The sequence below is a fragment of the Ostrea edulis genome, chromosome 8, assembly GCF_947568905.1.
Source record: "Ostrea edulis chromosome 8, xbOstEdul1.1, whole genome shotgun sequence".
Classification (NCBI taxonomy): domain Eukaryota; kingdom Metazoa; phylum Mollusca; class Bivalvia; order Ostreida; family Ostreidae; genus Ostrea; species Ostrea edulis.
The window spans coordinates 25,066,346-25,086,609 of NC_079171.1; the positions used below are offsets into that span (position 1 = coordinate 25,066,346).

At 33.6% G+C, this 20,264-nt stretch overlaps 1 protein-coding gene across 1 annotated transcript; it reads left to right on the forward strand.

The window, feature by feature from the left end:
* Nucleotides 1–223: 223 nt before the first annotated feature.
* Nucleotides 224–10,031, forward strand: LOC130049635 (plasminogen-like; the record flags this gene model as incomplete). The annotated part of the gene is made up of 3 exons (XM_056147508.1): nt 224–502; nt 1,679–1,692; nt 9,785–10,031. Coding segments are annotated over 3 exons (540 nt in total), but the record flags the coding sequence as incomplete, so codon positions are not given.
* Nucleotides 10,032–20,264: the final 10,233 nt, after the last annotated feature.

Here is a 20,264-nt window from a genome sequence, read left to right on the forward strand (position 1 = left end):
AAACACGATATGTGTCCTTTAACATTACAGACATAATTCATAAGTCAGCTTAGCGCTTTTCAATACTTTCAGTACTTTGATTCATCATTATAGGTCGGTATATGAAGTATATATAAAACGCCATTCTTTGTTGTTGGATTTTTTTTCTTGAAAACATTCACTTCCAGTCCAATTCACTTCCGGTCTGGAGATATCGTTGATTTTCGTGTTGTAAAATACTTCCGGGTATCAACTGCATGACCTTATTTTTTTTTCAGGAAGCGCCACTGCGGAATGCCTGACTGACTCGGACCCCACAGGAGAACTTTACACTGGAACGCAGAATGTTGCTAGCAAGGGAGAAGTGTGTCAAAGATGGGACAGCCAGTCGCCACATGGTCACAAGTTTACTAATCTTGATGGCCAAGCTAATTACTGCCGAAATCCAGACGGTGAACGCGGCCCCTGGTGTTACACAATGGACCCGGAAGTTCGTTGGGCTTTTTGTGATATTCCTTCCTGTTAAAAGATCCCTTGAATATTGATTTTCTTAATAATTCTCTATAGAAGTTTCTGAAAGTTCTACTGATTTTATCATTTTTACCTTGATGTAGCTTTCTAGATGAATGTGGTGTTTACATTATTATATCTTTAATAAAAAAAATCTTTGGAGACTTCATCACTTAACATTAATATCAATGTTTTCTCATGTTGTTAAGTTTTAAAAAATGGTACGAAACATACGATGAACAAAAAGAATATTTTCAACATTTGTTCTGATGGATGTTTTTTTATCCATTAGAAACACAGCAATAAACAAGATGAACTCGAAAACAGTTGGAAAATTATTTTTATGAAGTATTTCAAGTGCTGTAGATTCCTATGTTACCCGAGCAAACTGACTTGTGTACGTCAAATCGTGTGAACATGAATTCGCGTGTGGTCTGGTAATTAAGAATTCTTACATGTATTTTAACAACAGAAAAATAAAAGCGAAGAATTTATTTCGGGAATGGTGCCTCTTGCAAAATTACTTGATAATAAATTGTTCGCATATATTCAGATATGTACAGTATTTGTCAATGCAGAAAATATTCATAAAGTCTGACCATTGTATGAACAAAGATTGCTCCATTATCTGTGCACATCCCATCTCAATAGCGTCCTTCGAACTTGATTATTCTTGTAATGGATTAGATATTAATCGTACAACTCTTGCAATATGTTTGCAGTAAGTAAAATCTCATTGAGTTTACTTGTTCCGTGAGAACCTAAAGCTCTTTTCATAATGATTGTCCATGCATTAGCGCTACCGACCTAAATGAATCGGACGACGTTAGGGTCAACTTAAGGAAGACCCGTCATTTCCCGTGTGTGAGACGGTTAACATTGATGTCACTGAGCTCGTGCATGTGTAGGAGGACTCCCTGAAAAGGATACAGGGGGTCCATCCATTGTCATTCTCGTCTCCAAGTTTTTGTTTTTTTCTGAGGTACATTCCCAAAATACGAAATAAATTCAATAAGTTCAGATAGAATTAAAATGATGTTACAACATATGAAGTAATTCTTAGTTATATCTTTAGCTAATAAACATTAATTTCAGTAGAATTACATGTATGATATAAATGCCTGAAAGCTGATTCGATGAAATTTTCCTTGTTGCTTATACTTAATCTTGAATGCTTCACGTTACTTAGAACAACATTGTAGGGTAAGTAATATTAGTATTTTCACTAGTATACTTATTTACAGTTAGTAATTAGTCAGTAGACGTGCTAGTGAAAAGGTGAATATAAAGAACAGTGATCAATCTCATAAATTGCGCATCTGGTGCATCACAATTAATACCGTATAAGTTTTACATAAGGAATACAACATAGAGAGTTGGGAAAATATGGACCCCTGGATATACTAAAGGTGTGATGAGATATTTATGAGGAGTAAACGCCCTTGTCGACAGGTCAAACCCGCCTTGAACCCTATATCTTAATGAGGTAAACGACGTAATATGTTGTAAAAACCAAGAAATCGTTATGAAACAAGACAGACAGCATTTGACTCAATAATAGTTGTATTGGTAAACTAGATCTATACATCTACCAGTTACTTGAGAAATTATACCTTAACGATCCTCATCTCAACATACGGCTCGCAGCGGGTGTGACCGGTCGACAGGGAATGCTTACATTTCCTAGGCACCTGATCCCACCTCTTGTATATCCAGGGGTCCGTGTTTGCCCAACTCGCTATTTGTATTGCGTAAAGGAGTTATGAAATTGATCACTGTTCGCTATCTTCACCTTTCATTGAACAAAAGTTGTTCAGAATAATGTTGTTTAAAAATCCACTTTTCATTTGTTTCACAATAATTATATAAAAAGGGCTGACCCTTCAAATAAGGGGCCCAGAAGGGTCTACATTCTTTTAATTATATCACCTGAGCTATTTACCTTTTGTTTTAAGTCATAGAAGCGAAACTGTTTATCTTAACGATCCTCATTCAAACACATAACTTTTAGGTCCAATGATACGTATAGTGTATGTAAGGCTTTAAATGACCAATACTATAACTCTTTGTTCGCTTATATCTGAAAAAGGACCATCATTTTGTATAACATTATTGAACAAAAGTTCTTCAGAATAATGTTCAAAAAGACTCTCTTTAGTATATTTTATTTTCACTAAATGAGTTACAGGGTCTGCCCCTTGAAAATACTTATTCAAATAACTCGAACACGGTAAAGAACAGTAAAGGGGCTAACCCTTCAACGAAGGGGTTTAGAAGAGTCCAAAGCCTTTTATGTATATCTCCTAAGCTTCTAATATATTGTTTTAAGTCATAAAAGCAAAACTGTTCATCTTAACGATCATCATCTAAACATATCAATATTTCAGTCATATATCGATATTTACGTCAAATATTACGGAATTATGGGTTCAAAACCAAGAATATTTTCCTCTTATATCTTGAAAAGGACAAATATTTTGAAAGGCATTATTCAACAAAAGTTCAATAAATATTTAAATAAATAGAAAACAGTAAAGAATTTCTGAATACCTATTGAACAAAAATTGTTTCAAAACATAAGACCTTTTCTTTTATTAAAAAAAACCCGGACTGGTCCTTCAAATAAGGAGCACAGGAGAGTTTAAAGTCTTTTAAGTATATCTCCGAATTTATGTTAGAAATTGCTAAGATATTGAGATACTTAATCTCTTTATAATAACACTTCTCAACACTCTGTATCTAGAAATATAGAAACGCTTAATGGGTTTTTTCTCTATCGTCATATCTCATCAAATTTGACATCAAATGGAAACACATTCTTATTGGATTTTATCTTGAAAACAAACATATAGAATTGTCATTTTGAATAACGTAATTTTTACTATAGCAACTGTTATTTACAAATACAAGATGTATTGTACAATCAAAGAAATTGAAGAAAGTATCGAAAATATATACATGCATGTTAAAGCTAATTTTTGCTAATTACTATTGTTGTATTATTTGTTAAAAGATGATATCCAGAGTTTCTGAGACCATCCTATCTCAGGGAAAAGGCAACTTTAGTGAGTTTATGAGTATTGGATAACAAAATGGCTCAAACAAATATTGTTAATTGCCATCTTTCTTTGATAAAAGCGTCACTCATGTAGATGAGGAAACGAATAATGATTCAATAGCCAATTTGATGATCTTATTCAAACAAATTATGCTTGATATGGCCAGAATATGGATACCAGTGATTGGTATAAACAAAAGTTACGATTTTATTACATTAACCGTACGTAATTGTTATGTACAATGCAAGTCTACGATATAATGTATACATTGTGTACCCACCATACGTCATAAAATGCGAAAGAGTTCGACAAAGGGAAATAACTTTTGGGTAACTCGGAACTTGCGTATTTGATGCGCCAAATGCACTTTTCGACAAATATTCTCTCTTCAATGATGCTCAAGCTGAAATATTGGAAAACCGAAATAACAAAAAAACTTGTAAGAACTTTTTTTTTAAATCAGAGTGCCAAAGACTGGAGTTAAATTCGTCTAGGGATCAGAAGAATGCATGAATTAAATTAGATACCCGCTACATATAAAACTTATACGGTACCAATTTGATGCGCCAAATGCACTTTTCGACAAAGTGCCAAAGACTGGAGTTAAATTAGTCTAGGGATCAGAAGAATGCATGAATTAAATTAGATACCCGCTACATATAAAACTTATACGGTACCAATTTGATGCGCCAAATGCACTTTTCGACAAAGTGCCAAAGACTGGAGTTAAATTAGTCTAGGGATCAGAAGAATGCATAAATGAGATAATCTTCTAAATCTAGATTTTCTAAATCCTATAACAGCAATCTAATATACATCCGTATTTTCAAGCTAATAACGAAGTACTTAGCTACTGGGCTGTACATGTATGTGAAATCATTTTAGATAGATGTGTGACCATTACATGTATTGTGAAATCTGCAAAATGCTATAGATATTGTACCCGCTACATTATTGTAAAATCAGGTGAATTAGATAGATATATACCCGCTACATGTATTGTCAAATCAGCAAAATTAGATAGACATGTACCCGCTATATGTATTGTGAAAATATCTGAGTTAGAAAGATGTATACCCGCTACATTTTTGCAAAATCAGCCGAATTAGATAGATATGTACCCGCTATATGTATTGTAAAATCAGCCGAATTAGATAGTTGTGTATCCGCTAAATGCATTGTTAAATCAGCTGAATTAGATACCCGCTACATGCACTGTAAAACCATCCAAATTAGATTGATGGGTACCTGTTACATGTAAAATATGCGAAATTAGATAAATATGTACTCGCAACATGCATTGAAAAATCAGCTTAATTAGATATGTACCCGCTACATGTATTGTTAAATCAGGAAAATTAGATAGATATTAAACCGCTACATGCAAGGTGAAGATAACTAACAGTGATCAATCTCATAACTCCTACAAGCAATACAAAATAGATAGTTGGGCAAACACGGACCCCTGGACACACCAGAGGTGGGATCAGGTGCCTAGGAGGAGTAAGCATCCCCTGTATTGTAAAATCAGTTGTGAAATCAGGAAAATTAGATAGATATGAAACCGCTACTTGTATTGTGAAATTATCTGAATGAGATAGACGTTTACCTGCCACATGTATTGTGAAATCAGCTGAAATATGTATACATGAAAAAAAAAAATCGTTTTCTTGTCAATTGTACAAACGAAATACTAATGTTAAATTTAGAAAGATCAAATGCATATGAATATGCTACCAAATATGCTAATGGGTTGCATTAACAATAAAAACTATACTGGTTTATTATTCCATCACCTGTTGTAAATGACGAATGCATAAAATTTTGATTGCATCAAGTAAGGCTTTGATGATCAATCGGTGCACAGATGTACTGTGCATCCTGATTATTTATTTGACGAACTATGGATTCATACACACATATACGGTATATTTCTAACTTTAATCATTCACCATAATAGAAGAAAATATAACAAGATAATTTCTATGTAAAGCATACACATCCTGATAATCTAAATGGTTCATAGCAAGTGGCATAGTTGGTTATCGGGGTGTCATCGTTTTTTGCATTACCGGATGTGCCAAGCAAAAACATTAAATTTGTCAGAATTTCATTTATTTTTGTTGGTAATCTTTTTAAATAGCTTAAATCTATCGAGTTTGGATACATATTAATTGTGTTAATTAGTGTCATAAAAGCCTTGATGTTAAAAAAATGACGTTCGATCGGTGGATTATTTATTTTGAAATAGTGGAAAAGATGGAGGTACATGTACTATTACAAAGTCCATAACTTCATAGTTTAACAGAATAACTTTAAAAGCATATGAATCCCATTATTCGATAGAAAAGTTTGGTGGTGGATATGCAGAGGGTTTTTTTCCTTTTGCAGTTCATCTTGTGATTGATCATCATCTCAGGCAATTTCCTTTTTCAATTTCAGTACATGTGCTCTCTCGCAAAGTTTAAGAAGTTAGTTTTACTTTTTCTTCTTTTTAGAATAATCAATTCCTTTTGACTTTAGTATTTCAATCAGATTTGTGGTTTACAATCGATTATACACAATTTGTATTCGATGTCATATTACGTATGCCTAATGATTATTAAACAAGTATTATCTTACAAATTGTCCACATGTATCATTCATTTGTCAATCTATATTTGAGGTCAGTCAATTCATATCACACAAAGAGAACTTCCAGAATACTCTTGTATTGTTACTGTTTCTGACTAACAGATTCTTGTTATTCTAGCTAAACATTTCCGGTTCAGTCTTCTATTGTTTAGTTATTCTATTTATAGTTTTCAGGGACGGTTAGTGCACATATACCTAGCAGTGTATTTCTTTGGGAATTGTACAACACTTATTCTGCTTATAACCATGAAAAAATAAGATGGGATATATTTTAGAAATGGAAAAGAAATTTCTGACGAAATAAAAAAGGGAAATTGTGGAGAGAAATTCTTTTCCTGAAATAATCTGTAATACTGGAGTGAATTTGTCACTCACACTGCAAAAAATGTCAATTCATTGCCACACCTAAGTACCTTTGTGACCTAAATTCAGACCAGATGTGATACTTTGCTGACCAAATTGTAAACTATTGATCAACCCAGCAGACAATTGAAAACTCTACCGGTCTTTTGTAATTCGCTGTAAATACGAGTTTTGACATCTTTTGTGCCACTAGTGATCTGTACGAGGTGTTCGTGAAATTGTAGGTGTTAATGAAAATACGGGTGGTGTATAGGTGATGTTAATAAAAATGTGGGTGGTGGTATGTGGTAGGTAGATAATACCATGTCGTGTATAAATTGCGTTCACGAAACTTTCAATGATTGTGGCGTTAATGAAAATATGGCAAGTGGTAAGGAAATACAAACTATATCCATTATAAGATGTTTTAGTGTGAGTGCTGTTAAAGAACAGAAGAAATGACATACGGTGTGTCAGTAGTGGTGTGCACGTGGTGTTAAGAAAATGTGGGTGGTTGTATGTGGTAAGTTAGTGGTGGTGTGCGGTATATGTGTGGTGTTAAGGACAATTTGTTATAAACGCCATACCTGGACCCCTTGTTTAATCTTTGAAGAAGTTTACTGTAAGGATTACTACATTTTGTTTATTGGTACTGTGTCCCGTATCTCACATCATCACACTCACTAAAATTGGATTCATATTCAGTACCATCATCTTTTTATTTCTCTGATCAGATATGGACTGTGAGTGTGACAGTTCTATGTATTAATTAGGTATGCACTGTGAATGTGACGTTTCCGTGTACTAATCACATATGTGTACATATTTGTGTAGCAATATTCCATTATCACCTGCATTTTGTGTTTATATATCTCAACTGATTCGATATGCAAGAGCTTGTTCTGCTTATAGTCAGTTTTTAAATCGAGATAAGCTACTGAAAAGAAGTTGATGGTACAGGGGTTTCAACAGTCTCGATTGAAGTCAGCTTTTCGCAAATTCGGTGGTCGTTATAACGATCTAGTTCGTCAATACAACCTTACATCGGGTGAAATGCTGTCTGACGTGTTTCATACCGATTGTTAGGCCATTGTTGGCACACTGATTTTGACTACGGATAATTCCGTTAACATGATCAGGATATAGGGCTCACGGCGAGTGTGACCGGTCGACAGGGGATGCTTTCTCCTCATAGGCACCTGATCCCACCTCTGGTGTGTCCAGGGGTCCGTGTTTGCCCAACTATCTATTTTGTATTGCTTGCAGGAGTTATAAGATTGATAACTGTTCGTTATCTTCACCTTTCATATAGGCTGTGGCGGTTCTAAGTGTTAATTGGGTATGGACTGTGACGGTTCTGTGTGTTAATTAGACTGTTAGTGTGATGGTTCTGTGTGTTGACTACGGTAGATATGGACTGTGTGTGTGACGGTTCTGTGTTAATTAGATATGGACTGTGAGTGTGACGGTTCTGTGTGTTAATTAGATATGGACTGTGAGTGTGTGACGGTTCTGTGTTAATTAGATATGGACTGTGAGTGTGAGAGTTCTGTGTATTTTTTTAATTAGATATGGACTGTGAGTTTGACAGTTCTATGTATTTCATTAATTAGATTTGGACTGTGAGCGTGACGGTTCTGGCCTGCCTTGCCGGTATCGACGCTTTAGTACGATACGTGAATGTGGATTTGAATGAAGGTAAAATTATGTACAGAAACAACATAACTATGTATGTAATTTTGTCAGTGTGTAAAAGAAGACAACACTACAGGTATCGCCGAGTGTTGTAAAGCATTACCTCGTTATTTATTTTCTAGTTCATTCCATGCAAATATCAAAACTCTAATTTGTGTGGGAGTATTTTATTGTTCGAAAATACGTATTACTTAATCTAATAAGTGTGGACTTTGAATAGTATGTCACTTTCTATGATACTTTAAACTTAAACTTGTTGCTGTTATACTGACACGTGATTTTGCACGGATGTGTGTGTTTGTTAACGATTAAACGTCTTACCTTTTACATTATCATTCTTCCATTCGTTGATAGTCTTTTTATGAGAGAATAGAAGATGAAATAATTAATTGAACTATTTGCAGTTCAACTGTAAATGAAAATCAAATCTTGATTGATTTTAAGTTTAACTCTCCCATCAATGCTCTTCTAATTTATCACTTCATTGGATATTGATGTGACCTTTGTTTATCATATTACAAGAGTTAAAGATGCACTTTACATCCCCATAATGGATGACTTCCTTTTAAAACATGAATGAAGATATAAATATCAGCAATATTCATCTATTCATTTCCAAAATCGTTGCCTAGCTGAGTATACGCATAGGTTAGAACGTTGACTACTGAACTTAAGTTCGCGGATTCGAATCCTGCAGGGCTTTTTAATTTGTTTTTAGATTCCTTTCTAAGAACACCTCATGTTTGGACTGAATAAAGTAAATTTGAAAGTTTTAAACTTCGAAATATTGTTGTGCCTATTCTATACCTTTCCTCCATATCAAATTTTTCTGGTGTACCTTTCCTGCTTAATTCGTTGGCCTATTGTGCAAATTTCTTTTGTCGTCGTACATCTAACATAGTATATATCAGCCTGCAGTGCAATGCCTACAAAAGAAGTAAAAAATATCTTACTACGCCCTTGACCTCGACATGAAGACATATAGACGACGTTCTATCTATTAATAATGCTCATTTTTACTCTCAGAATATGAAATATTTCTTATAGCATTAAATGGTCGAGGTAGCTTAATTCTATGGACTAAGTTTTTTTTCTATGATACTATTTAACTCATGTCTCAACTCGATATATCCCAGTGAACTCGATATTAAAGACACCATAGAGTCTTCCACAATTGTTTCAGACATGAAAATGTTATTTAGAAATCAAAATATACCACAACTAATCAATCAAACTTTCTCTTTTGAATTGAAACGGCATCACCTGGCTATTTCAAATAAAACTTTTTCATTTTCTCGTTTTTACTGCCATAAATCTCACTTACATGTACGAATCAAGTGTTTGACTTAAAAATAATATATCCTTTCTTAGAGCTGGCTGGATGGATTTGGATAGTTTTTTCATCATTATATGTCGGTATATGAAGTATACATAAAACGCTATCGTTTGTTGTTGGTTTTTTCTTGAAAAATTCACTTCCAGTCCAATTCACTTCCGGTCTGGATATATCGTTGATTTTTGTGTTTTATAACGGATATCAACTGCATGACCTTATTGTTTTTCAGAAGCGCCCCTGTGGAATGCCTGACTGTCTCGGATCCCTCAGGAGAACTTTACACTGGAACGCAGAATGTTACAAGCACGGGAGACGTTTGTCAGAGATGGGACAGCCAGTCGCCACATGGTCACGGGTTTACTAATCTTGGTGACCAAGCTAATTACTGTCGAAATCCAGACGGTGAACGCGGCCCCTGGTGTTACACAATGAAACCGGAAGTTCGTTGGGCTTTGTGTGATATTCCTTCCTGTTAAAAGATCACTTGCGTTTTGATTTTCTTAATAATTCTCTATAAAAGTTTTTGAAAGTTCTACTGATTTTATTATTTTTATCTTACTGTAGCTTTCTAGATGAATGTGGTGTTTACATTGTTATATCTTTAATATTTATAAGGAAATCTTTGAAGACTTAATGACGTAACATTATTAATGTTTTCTCGTGTTGTAAAGTTTTAAAAAATGGTACGAAACACACGATGAAAAAAAGAATATTTTCAACATTTGTTCTGATGGAAGCTTTTACGTCTATCCATTAGAAACACAGCACTAAATAAGATGAACTCGAAAACAGTCGGAAAATTATTTTATGAAGTACATGTATTTCAAGTACTGTAGATTCTTTATCTTACGATAGTACTTAATATCTTATGATAGTACTTATATCTTATGATAGTACTTAATATGGCAAAGTGACTTGTATACGTCAAATTGCGTGAACATGAATTCGCGTGTGGTCTGGTAATTAAGAATTCTTACATGTATTTTATCAACAGAAAAATAAAAGCGAATGATTTTATTTCGGGAATGCCTCTTGCAAAATTACTTCATAATAAATTACTCGCGTATATTTAGGACTCTACAGTATTTGTCAATACAGAAAATATTCATAAAGTCTGACCATTGTATGAACAAAGATTACTCCATTATCTGTGCACATCCCATCTCAATAATGTCCTTCGAACTTGATTATTCTGGATTAGATATTAATCTTACAAACTCTTGGAATTCATCGACATAGATGTTTGCAGTAAGTAAACTTTAATTGAGTTTGCTTGTTCCGTAATGATTGTTCATACATTGGGACTACCAACCTAAATGAATCGGACGACGTTAGGGCCAACTTAGGGAAGACCCGTCATATTCCGTGTGTGTGTGACGGTTAACATTGACGTCACTGAGCTAGTGCATGTGTAGGAGGACTCCCTGAAAAGGATACAGGGGGCCCATCCATTGTCATTCTCGTCTCCAAGTTTTCGTATTTTTCTGAGGCACATTCCCAAAATACGAAATAAATTCAATAAGTTAAGATAGAATTAAAATGATGTTACAGCATATGAAGTAATAATTATATTTTTAGCTAATAAACATTAATCTAGTAGAATTACAATTATGATATAAATACCTGAAAGCTGATTAGATGAAATCTTCCTTGTTGCTTAGAGTTGATCTTGAATGCTTCACGTTACTTATAACAACATTTTAGGATAAGTAATATTAGTAATTTCACTAGTATACTTATTATACCCCCCGCGAACTAAGTTCAGGGGGTATATAGAGGAATCAGTCTGGCTGTCTGTTTGTCTGTCTGTCCGTCGGTCTGTATGTGCAGATTCTTGTCCGGGCCATAACTTCTTTGTTCTTTGACATAGGCATACCATATTTGGCACACAGGTGGATCACCATGAGACGATGTGTCGGGTACCTTCATGACCTCCATATGACCTTGACCTCAAGGTCAAAATTAAAGGTTTTTACAATGGATTCGTGTCCAGGCCATAACCTCTTTGTTCTTTGACATAGGCATACTATATTTGACACATGAGTGTATCACCATGAGACGATGTGTCGGGTATCTTCATGACCTCTATATGACCTTGACTTTTGATCTCAAGGTCAAAATTATAGGTTGATACCATGGATTTGTGTTCGGACTATATCTTCCATTTTCTTCTACAAAGGCATACCATATTTTTACACTCAGAAAAGAGGTAATTTATACCTATTAACAAGACCCTTTGGGAGATTGGGGTAAGCAGGGGTATTCTTAGTGAGGATTGCTCACAGTACCTCTTGTTTACAGTTAGTAATTAGTGAAAAGGTGAAGATAACAAAAAATGATCAATCTCACGACTCCTATAAGGAATACAAATGGAGAGTTGGGCAAATATGGACCTTTGTATATATTGAAGATGTGATCAGATGTTTATGAAGAATAAACGCCCCCTGTCGACCGGTCACACCTGCCTTGAACCCTATATCTTGATGAAGTAAACGGCCTAATCCTTTACTTACCTTTCGTGGCCAAACGTAGGAACGGCGCAACATGGTGTGTACCAAACTTAATTCACTTATACTGACGATGAATACCACAAAAATATTGGACAAAAAATTATTACTTTCAAATTTGCATCAATAACTACACCCAGTTTCATTTTCTAGGAGCGTAGGATCAAGTCTAGAATGTCTTATAAATCTGTATTGATTTCAAAATTTACCTTCATTCATTCTTACATGAAAGGTTTTTGGGCGATTTTTCATGCATTTCCTTTACATTCTCCGCCCTCGTAAAATATTCAAATTTACACTCCGAATTTTGCCGTGCACATGCACAGCATGATACATAAAACGACTAACCTGTTTAAAAGATGCGCCTTAATTCTTATTTTTTAAAATTCTTATTTTTTTAAAATTTATTTTTTTTAAAAACAGATAAAAGTAGGTACACATGTAGAAGTAGCTACTTTAAGTAGGTTTAAATACCTAGGTAGTTATTAATAGCTACATGGGTAGAAATAGTCTTCGGACTGGACCTGTTACACAACGTTTACAAATTTCCTCTAAATCATAACCAATCCATTAAATCATAACTTATCCCCTAAAACATTACCTGACCCGTTGTATCGTGGGGAAATGTCATAATATTTATTTGTTGTAGATCTACTACCGCTGTCAAGTCTCAGGCGGCGTATGTGTAAATATCCATGACAAAATAATTAATAATAATGTCTCACATATGATCATTAATAAATAATTTTCTTTGATTTTATAAAAGTCTACGATTTTTTTATAAATAGTATGCGCTACGGTTAATTTCCATTTTATGTTGTGACCTTGAAACTGACCCTAATGGGCATTAGCATTTGGAATACAGGATAAAGTAAGTTGTTTGTACGCATAATCCTGTTATTAGCACCGCGGTGCTAATAATATTTGACGGTTTTTTTTACGTAACGTCAGAAGCGTTAAAAGTTATAAATATATCATTATTTGATGATTCCTAATGAAATTTCTGTTTAAAATAAAATCCAGAGAAAATTCAAAATTTTATTTTTTATTCGTATTTGAAATAAATGGTCATCTCATACTAAAAATGGCACGTTTTGATCTGTGGAATGCGCAAAACTAATTCGCACCGCGGTGCTAATAACAGGAGTATATATAGAGAGATGACATGAATATATAAATACCTCAAAACTTATTCACACCGCGGTGCTAATAACAGGAATATATATAGAGAGACGATGTTTTAAAAATCAAGATTATAAGCTCTACGAAGGGAAGTATTCCCGGGAAAAGGGTTTCTTTGGGGGAGTTCATAAAAAAAATGGGGCTTGGAGATTTTTGGGGGTTATCACTGTAAAAATGGCACGATGGCCAAAACTAATTCGCACCGCGGTGCTAATAACAGGAGTATATATGTAACCGTGTGGTATTTAATGCAGACACAACACAGTTGATTTTTTTCGTTACGTTCTATATTTGTGATCTTGAAGATGAATATAATATATGTATATACCCTACAAAACATATAACAACATATCAATTACAGTATCAACATAAATAAATTATCACATTGTTATGATAAAATCTAGATATCTTACATTTATCATAGGTAATAAAATAATTGCATTATACTGAATTAATCTGTACTATGTAATAGAATAACTTCTATTTTACTCAAGAAAAATAGATTGAATATAATAAATCTCAATTATGAATATATATACAATGCTTATATACAATATCATAAGCAATAATTACAATAGTTACTGAATTGTGGATTCAGGCAAAAGAAAGAATTGGAACCATGTTCATGGTGTATTTACAACACATCAGACCTGTATATAGTAATACACACATTCACTCTTTATGTAAACATATATAATAATGTCTTACATCAAGGCTGATATTATCATATCTACCGATACATAGCATTAATTCTATATCAGTGTAATTTACTTTAAAAACTATTGATACATTTATATTTGATCTCTACTCTCTTTGTCTTACATACATGTATAACTATAACTCATCATTTTCATACTTCCATTCATACTCTAGAATTGTTAATGGAAATTATTAAAGAAAGAACTTACTTTCAAGGTCTTCAAAAGATTGTCCGATTTCCTTCAATTCTTAAATAATGGCAATTATGTAGCACTGGCAATCTCTCTGACTGCTAACTTCAAAGTTATTTAAATTTACAGAATAAAACTCTCAAGAACTTTGACCTTCCAAGACTTTCCAATAAAATTCCAGGAATACTTACAGTGACCAATCAAAGACTACTGACCTCTAAACTAGTCCTCTGCCTATACTTGTCTTGAATGAATAAAACACTAAAGACAACTCTTATTCTAAAGAAAGATAACTCTGGTTATACTTCAGTAATAGAAACATGCAGTGCTGGTTAGTAATATGTACATAAATTTTATATAAGTAATAAATTTGTATTATTTATTTACAAGTATTTAATTGGTATATCAATACTTAATTTTAGATTATTTAAAGTTTAAAAACACTTCAAAATAATACATTATCACATATATAGAGAGACGATGTTTTAAAAATCAAGAATATAAGCTCTATGAAGGGAAGTATTCCCGGGAAAAGGGTTTCTTTGGGGGAGTTCATAAAAAAAATGGGGCTTGGAGATTTTTGGGGGTTATCACTGTAAAAATGGCACGTTTTGATCTGTGGAATGGCCAAAACTAATTCGCACCGCGGTGCTAATAACAGGAGTATATATAGAGAGATGACATGAATATATAAATACCTCAAAACTTATTCGCACCGCGGTGCTAATAACAGGAGTATATATAGAGAGACGATGTTTTAAAAATCAAGATTATAAGCTCTACGAAGAGAAGTATTCCCGGGAAAAGGGTTTCTTTGAGTGAGTTCATAAAAAAAAAATGGGGCTTGGACATTTTTGGGGGTTATCACTGTAAAAATGGCACGTTTTCATCTGTGGAATGGCCAAAACTAATTCGCACCGCGGTGCTAATATTAACAGGAGTGGCATAATCTTGTTATTCGCTCCGCGATAAAGTGTAAGATTTATTTTTCCTTTAGTAAGAGTTATTTGCTCTTCAAATTTAGTTTATTCCGTTAAATTACTATAGGAATATGCAAATTTTCAAACATTTGCATATGGCACAGGTGAAAGAAGTATAAATTAAAACAACCTTGTGGGTGAAGGTGGGGGATAATTACGGAATAAACTGTATATTTCAGATCTGCTAAACTAATTCATCCCGCGGAGTGAATAACATGATTATGCCACACAAAACAGGAGTATATATAGAGAGATGATGAAGAAGAAAATGTACTTGTTCTTGTGAGCTTCCTATGTAAACACGTAGTACTTAGACGGTCATGCTTTGGTCATGCTTTGCGACTCATTCTATAGAATGCCTTCTATCAAAGGTACAGATAGTGTATAGGACTGTTTACCGCCATTTAAAAAGACTTAATTCACTACATGTATTGCAACACATTCAAAGTCCGTGCAAAAATTAGAACATGGAAATACATTGACATGATGACAAACGATTAATGTTCCTGTATGCAATAAATTGTATAATTAACATTAGTTAAAAATGTACACAAATGCATTTCTCCTGTACATGAAATCAAATACACTGCCCTTTGTACGTACGCATTGAAAGACATGGACCTCAACATGATTTTGAATTTATTGTTTTCATTTACAAATACTTCATTTATTCATCGCAATTTAAGTCAAAGCCCCCCCCCCCCCCTTTAATAAAATGCAAATATGCATTACTGTTCATCTTAATACGTGGTCTTCATTAAGTTGCGACATTAATTTTAAGACAAACATTTATTCTTGTCTATAACGGAATAAAGTACAAATATGCATTAAAGTTCAACTTGAATTTATATTCCGTTATCAAATTAACTGTACAAAAACATTTCTTTTTGTTTATAACGGAGTAAAATGCAAATATGCATTACTGTTCATCTTAATACATGGCATTTATTCAGTTGTGACATTAATTTTAGAAGAAACATTTCTTCTTGTCTATAACGGAATAAAGTGCAAATATGCATTAAAGTTCAACTTGAATTTATATTCCGTTATCAAATAAACTGTACAGAAACATTTATGTTTGTTTATAACGAAGCAAAATGCAAATATGCAATACTGTTCATCTTAATACATGCGATTTATTCCGTTATCAAATTAATTTGAAGAAAAACATTCCCTCTTGTCTTTAACAGAATAAAGTGAAAATATGCATTAGTGTTCATTTTAATATATATATGGCATTTATTCCGTTATCAAATCTACTCTACAGAAACATTACTTTACATGGTCTATAACGGAATAAAATACAAATACTCATTACTGCTCATCTAAATATATGGCATTTATTCCGTTATGAAATTTATTCTAAAGATACTTTTCTTCTTGTCTATAACGGAATAAATGGTACTTTCCTGCAAGCCAAATTATAGTTTCTATGGATGCATTTATTCCGTTATAAGTTTCATTGAGAATAAGGTAATTTCTAAAAATTTAACTAGAGAGTGCATCGGAACAAATACCAAAAAAAAAAAAAAAAAAAAAAAATGCTTAATTTTCATTGAAACACAATAAATAAAGTTCATAAAGTTTATTTATATTTACGTCAATAACGTCAACAACGTCAAATATTATTAGCACCGCGGTGCTAATAACAGGATAATGCCTGTTTGTAAATTACAGCATGACTCTGGTAAAAGATCATGATCGGTACCGGTTGCTGATATTTTGTGTGAAACCATGTGTGATCACATGTAATCTCTACGAATCTTGCAAGGGAAAGTAGGATTCATTTTGATGCTGTTATAAATAATAATAGTATCCTCAAATTTGACAAGGTTCGACATTTACGAAGCTAGGAATTTTTATGACATTCACAAGCATTTTTATGCCCCCCTCCCTCCCCCCCCCCCTTCAAAGAAGAGGGGCATATTGGTTTGCACCTGTCGGTCGGTCGGTAGACCACATGTTGTCCGCTCAATATCTTGAGAACCATTCACTTGATCGTAATGATATTTCATATGTGGGATGGTTATGAACAGAAGAGGACCCCTCTTGTTTTTCAGGTCAAAAGATTAAAGGTCAAGGGTCAACTGACTCTGGACATAGGAATATACTGTCCGATCAATATCTCGAGAACCTTAGTTTGACAGACATCAAACTTGGTACACTGGTACATCTTCAGGAGAAGATGACTCCTATTGATTTTAAGGTCACATGGTCAATCCACTCTTGACATAGGAAGATATTGTCTGCTCAATATTTTGATTTGAATTGATGATGCTACTATCAATTAAATGATGCGTGTGTATAACCCTTATCAATTTTGCACCATGGGGGGCATATGTGTTTTACAAACATCTCTTGTTTTTTAAAAATAAACATGAACATTCTTTACTTCTCTAATTACATGCACTTAAAATCGCATGAACTTTGAAATGTAGAAAACGCGACTGATATGATCCCGTAAGAAAAAAAGAGGGATCTCTAACAAAAAAAAAAAAAACAAAAAAAAAAGTCTTAATTTTGTCTGAGGAACATCTGCATAACAGCATGGATCTTGTCGACATAAAACACATTTGTTAAGTGTCATTTTTACTAACTTCACATTGATTCGCCCCCCCCCCCCCCTCTCCCTTTCTAGATCCGCCGCTGATCGAGCTTTATATTGTCGCGAAGTTACAGTTGTATGTTCAACTATGTAAACAAACATCAAGCAATGAAACAAGAAAGGTAATTTAATTCAAAGATGTAGTAAGACAGGCTCAGGCTAATGAAACACGGAATTTATGACGAAGTGGTACCGTGGAAAACTGATTGAATTTAGAAGGGAAAAAAACCAACATCTAAATTCTAATAAATGTGATGCTAAGATACTTGACAAATAAATATAAATATCATTTATCTTTTTGGGGCTGAAATTGTATTTTGTTCATGAAAATGCTCAATGCACTCTTCAAACGTTGTACCAAGAGACAAATCGCATGTATGAAATCATTCTTTGTAACCTGTTACCATGGAAACAAAGCCCGGTGGGTAGTAATTTTATATGCTTTCTTATATTTTTATGGTCCAAATTAAAATATTATGTTTAAAGTGAAATTTTTCTGACGTAGAAGGTCTACACTCAATATACATTTTCTGTTGCCGTGGCAACCAATTGAAATTTTATTCGAGATATAAAAAGTGCTATTTTTTGTGTTTTGAAATAAAATTTCTCTACCAATTAGTACAATCTTATAGTTAATACTCTTTTTAAAAATTCTACCAGCTTTTTACCACATACGTTTGTTTCGTGTAGTTTTTATACCACTAATACACGTATTCCCTTTTGTATAAAGATCCCGAAATTGTAAAACATCACAAAATTAAGCCCATCTAGTCAACAACAAAAAGACACGGACGATTTTTTTAAAAAGTCAATTTTTAAAAGATAAATTCCTGCTGAACATACTGATATGCAACATAACTTTTTTGCTCGCTACATATCAAAATGACGTAAACCTTAAAGAGACACTACAGCTCATTTTCCACATTTTAATAAAGTGTTTTTTAAAACATGTATTGATAAAATGATAAAATTCATATCGATACTGACAATTTTGAACAATTGGGATGCATCAATTTACTATCAACTGCGCTTTGAAGATCGTTCGGAATTCAAAGGTTTCTTCATTCTGACTCGGACTTTTGAATGCTAATTTACATCACGTGGTTTTGAATGACAGTAAAGGTGTTGTGTAGGAAATTATTTAAATTCCCCTTCAAGGAGGTCCACACTCACCTTTCAAATATAATTCCCATTGACCGATGTTTTTACAACTAACACGTGTCATGTTCAGATAAAAATAGCACTTACTTTTAAAAGTAGTGTCTTCGCAGCTAATCTCAATGGCAGATTTAGGGGGGGGGGGGCAGGATCCCCCCCTCCCTTTTTATGCCATATATTTTGAATGAAAATCCAAATTTTGCACCAAAATGGTCGATTACTGTGGCTAATCTTTGACTTTCACACCCCCTTCGGAAATCCTAGATCCGCCACTGAGTTACATGGGTTTCTCCGAACTCTTTGTTTTCCAACGGTCAAACTGATACCATGGTAAATTTTATTTCACGTATGAGTTTTATCTCATTCTATTTTTTACCTCTTTTCTCACAGAATCTGTCAAAATTCTAGATCTATCAACTACACTTTCTCTCACTGTACGACATGCTGCACTGTTTACTGTCTATGCGCATGCGTCTGAAGACTGAAAGGAGGAGACTCGATATTTTTTGTATAGGCCATCAAAAAGTATTAATTTTTACGTTAAAACGATAATTTTTAACTTTAGATGAGTATTATTTTCGCAAAATTTATACTTTCAACAATGCAACAAAAATTGAGAAAGCGCTAGGAAAATTGTCATTTCATGATTTTTGCGCAAAATGAGCTGTAGTGTCTCTTTAATTAAGTCATATCTATGATATCTTTGTCAGAACCTCTATACATAGTATGAACCTTATCATATTTGAGCACAATGTTTGTACATATACATGTGAAATCGTAAGTGTTATATTCCATGCCCCATGAAGCCCTAATTAGGTAAAATAAAGAATTATATTCTATGATATCCTTTACTGCGAAATAAGTTAGAATCTATATTCATGAGCAAACAAATATGATAGTATCTTGCATTGGAAATATTATAGTAGTTACTACTGCATTCACGTGTTGTGAGTAATGAATGCATAATATTTAGATTGCACCAAACAGGGCTGGGATGATCAACTGATGCACAGATGCACCGTGCATTCTGATAATTTATTTGACGATATGGATTGATAAATATTCATCTGTACATTTCTATATTTAAACCATTCACTTTGATAAGAAAGAAACAACATATTGATAGCCATAATTCTCGTGCTATCAAATCACGGTGTCTTACAATAAGAAGAACTCTTGGTGCAGGTTTCAATTAATTTTATTTTAATCCAACATATATGATGACTCCAATTGTAAACATGACGATGACCATGCAATTATATACATGTATCTTTATTTCCCGTAAAGGAATAAATATCCGTATAGGGTATCTCGGTATGAGATTCACCCTGACGTACTGCATTAAAGTCAATCTTGTTAATCTCTAAATTAATCCGTGCTCATCCTT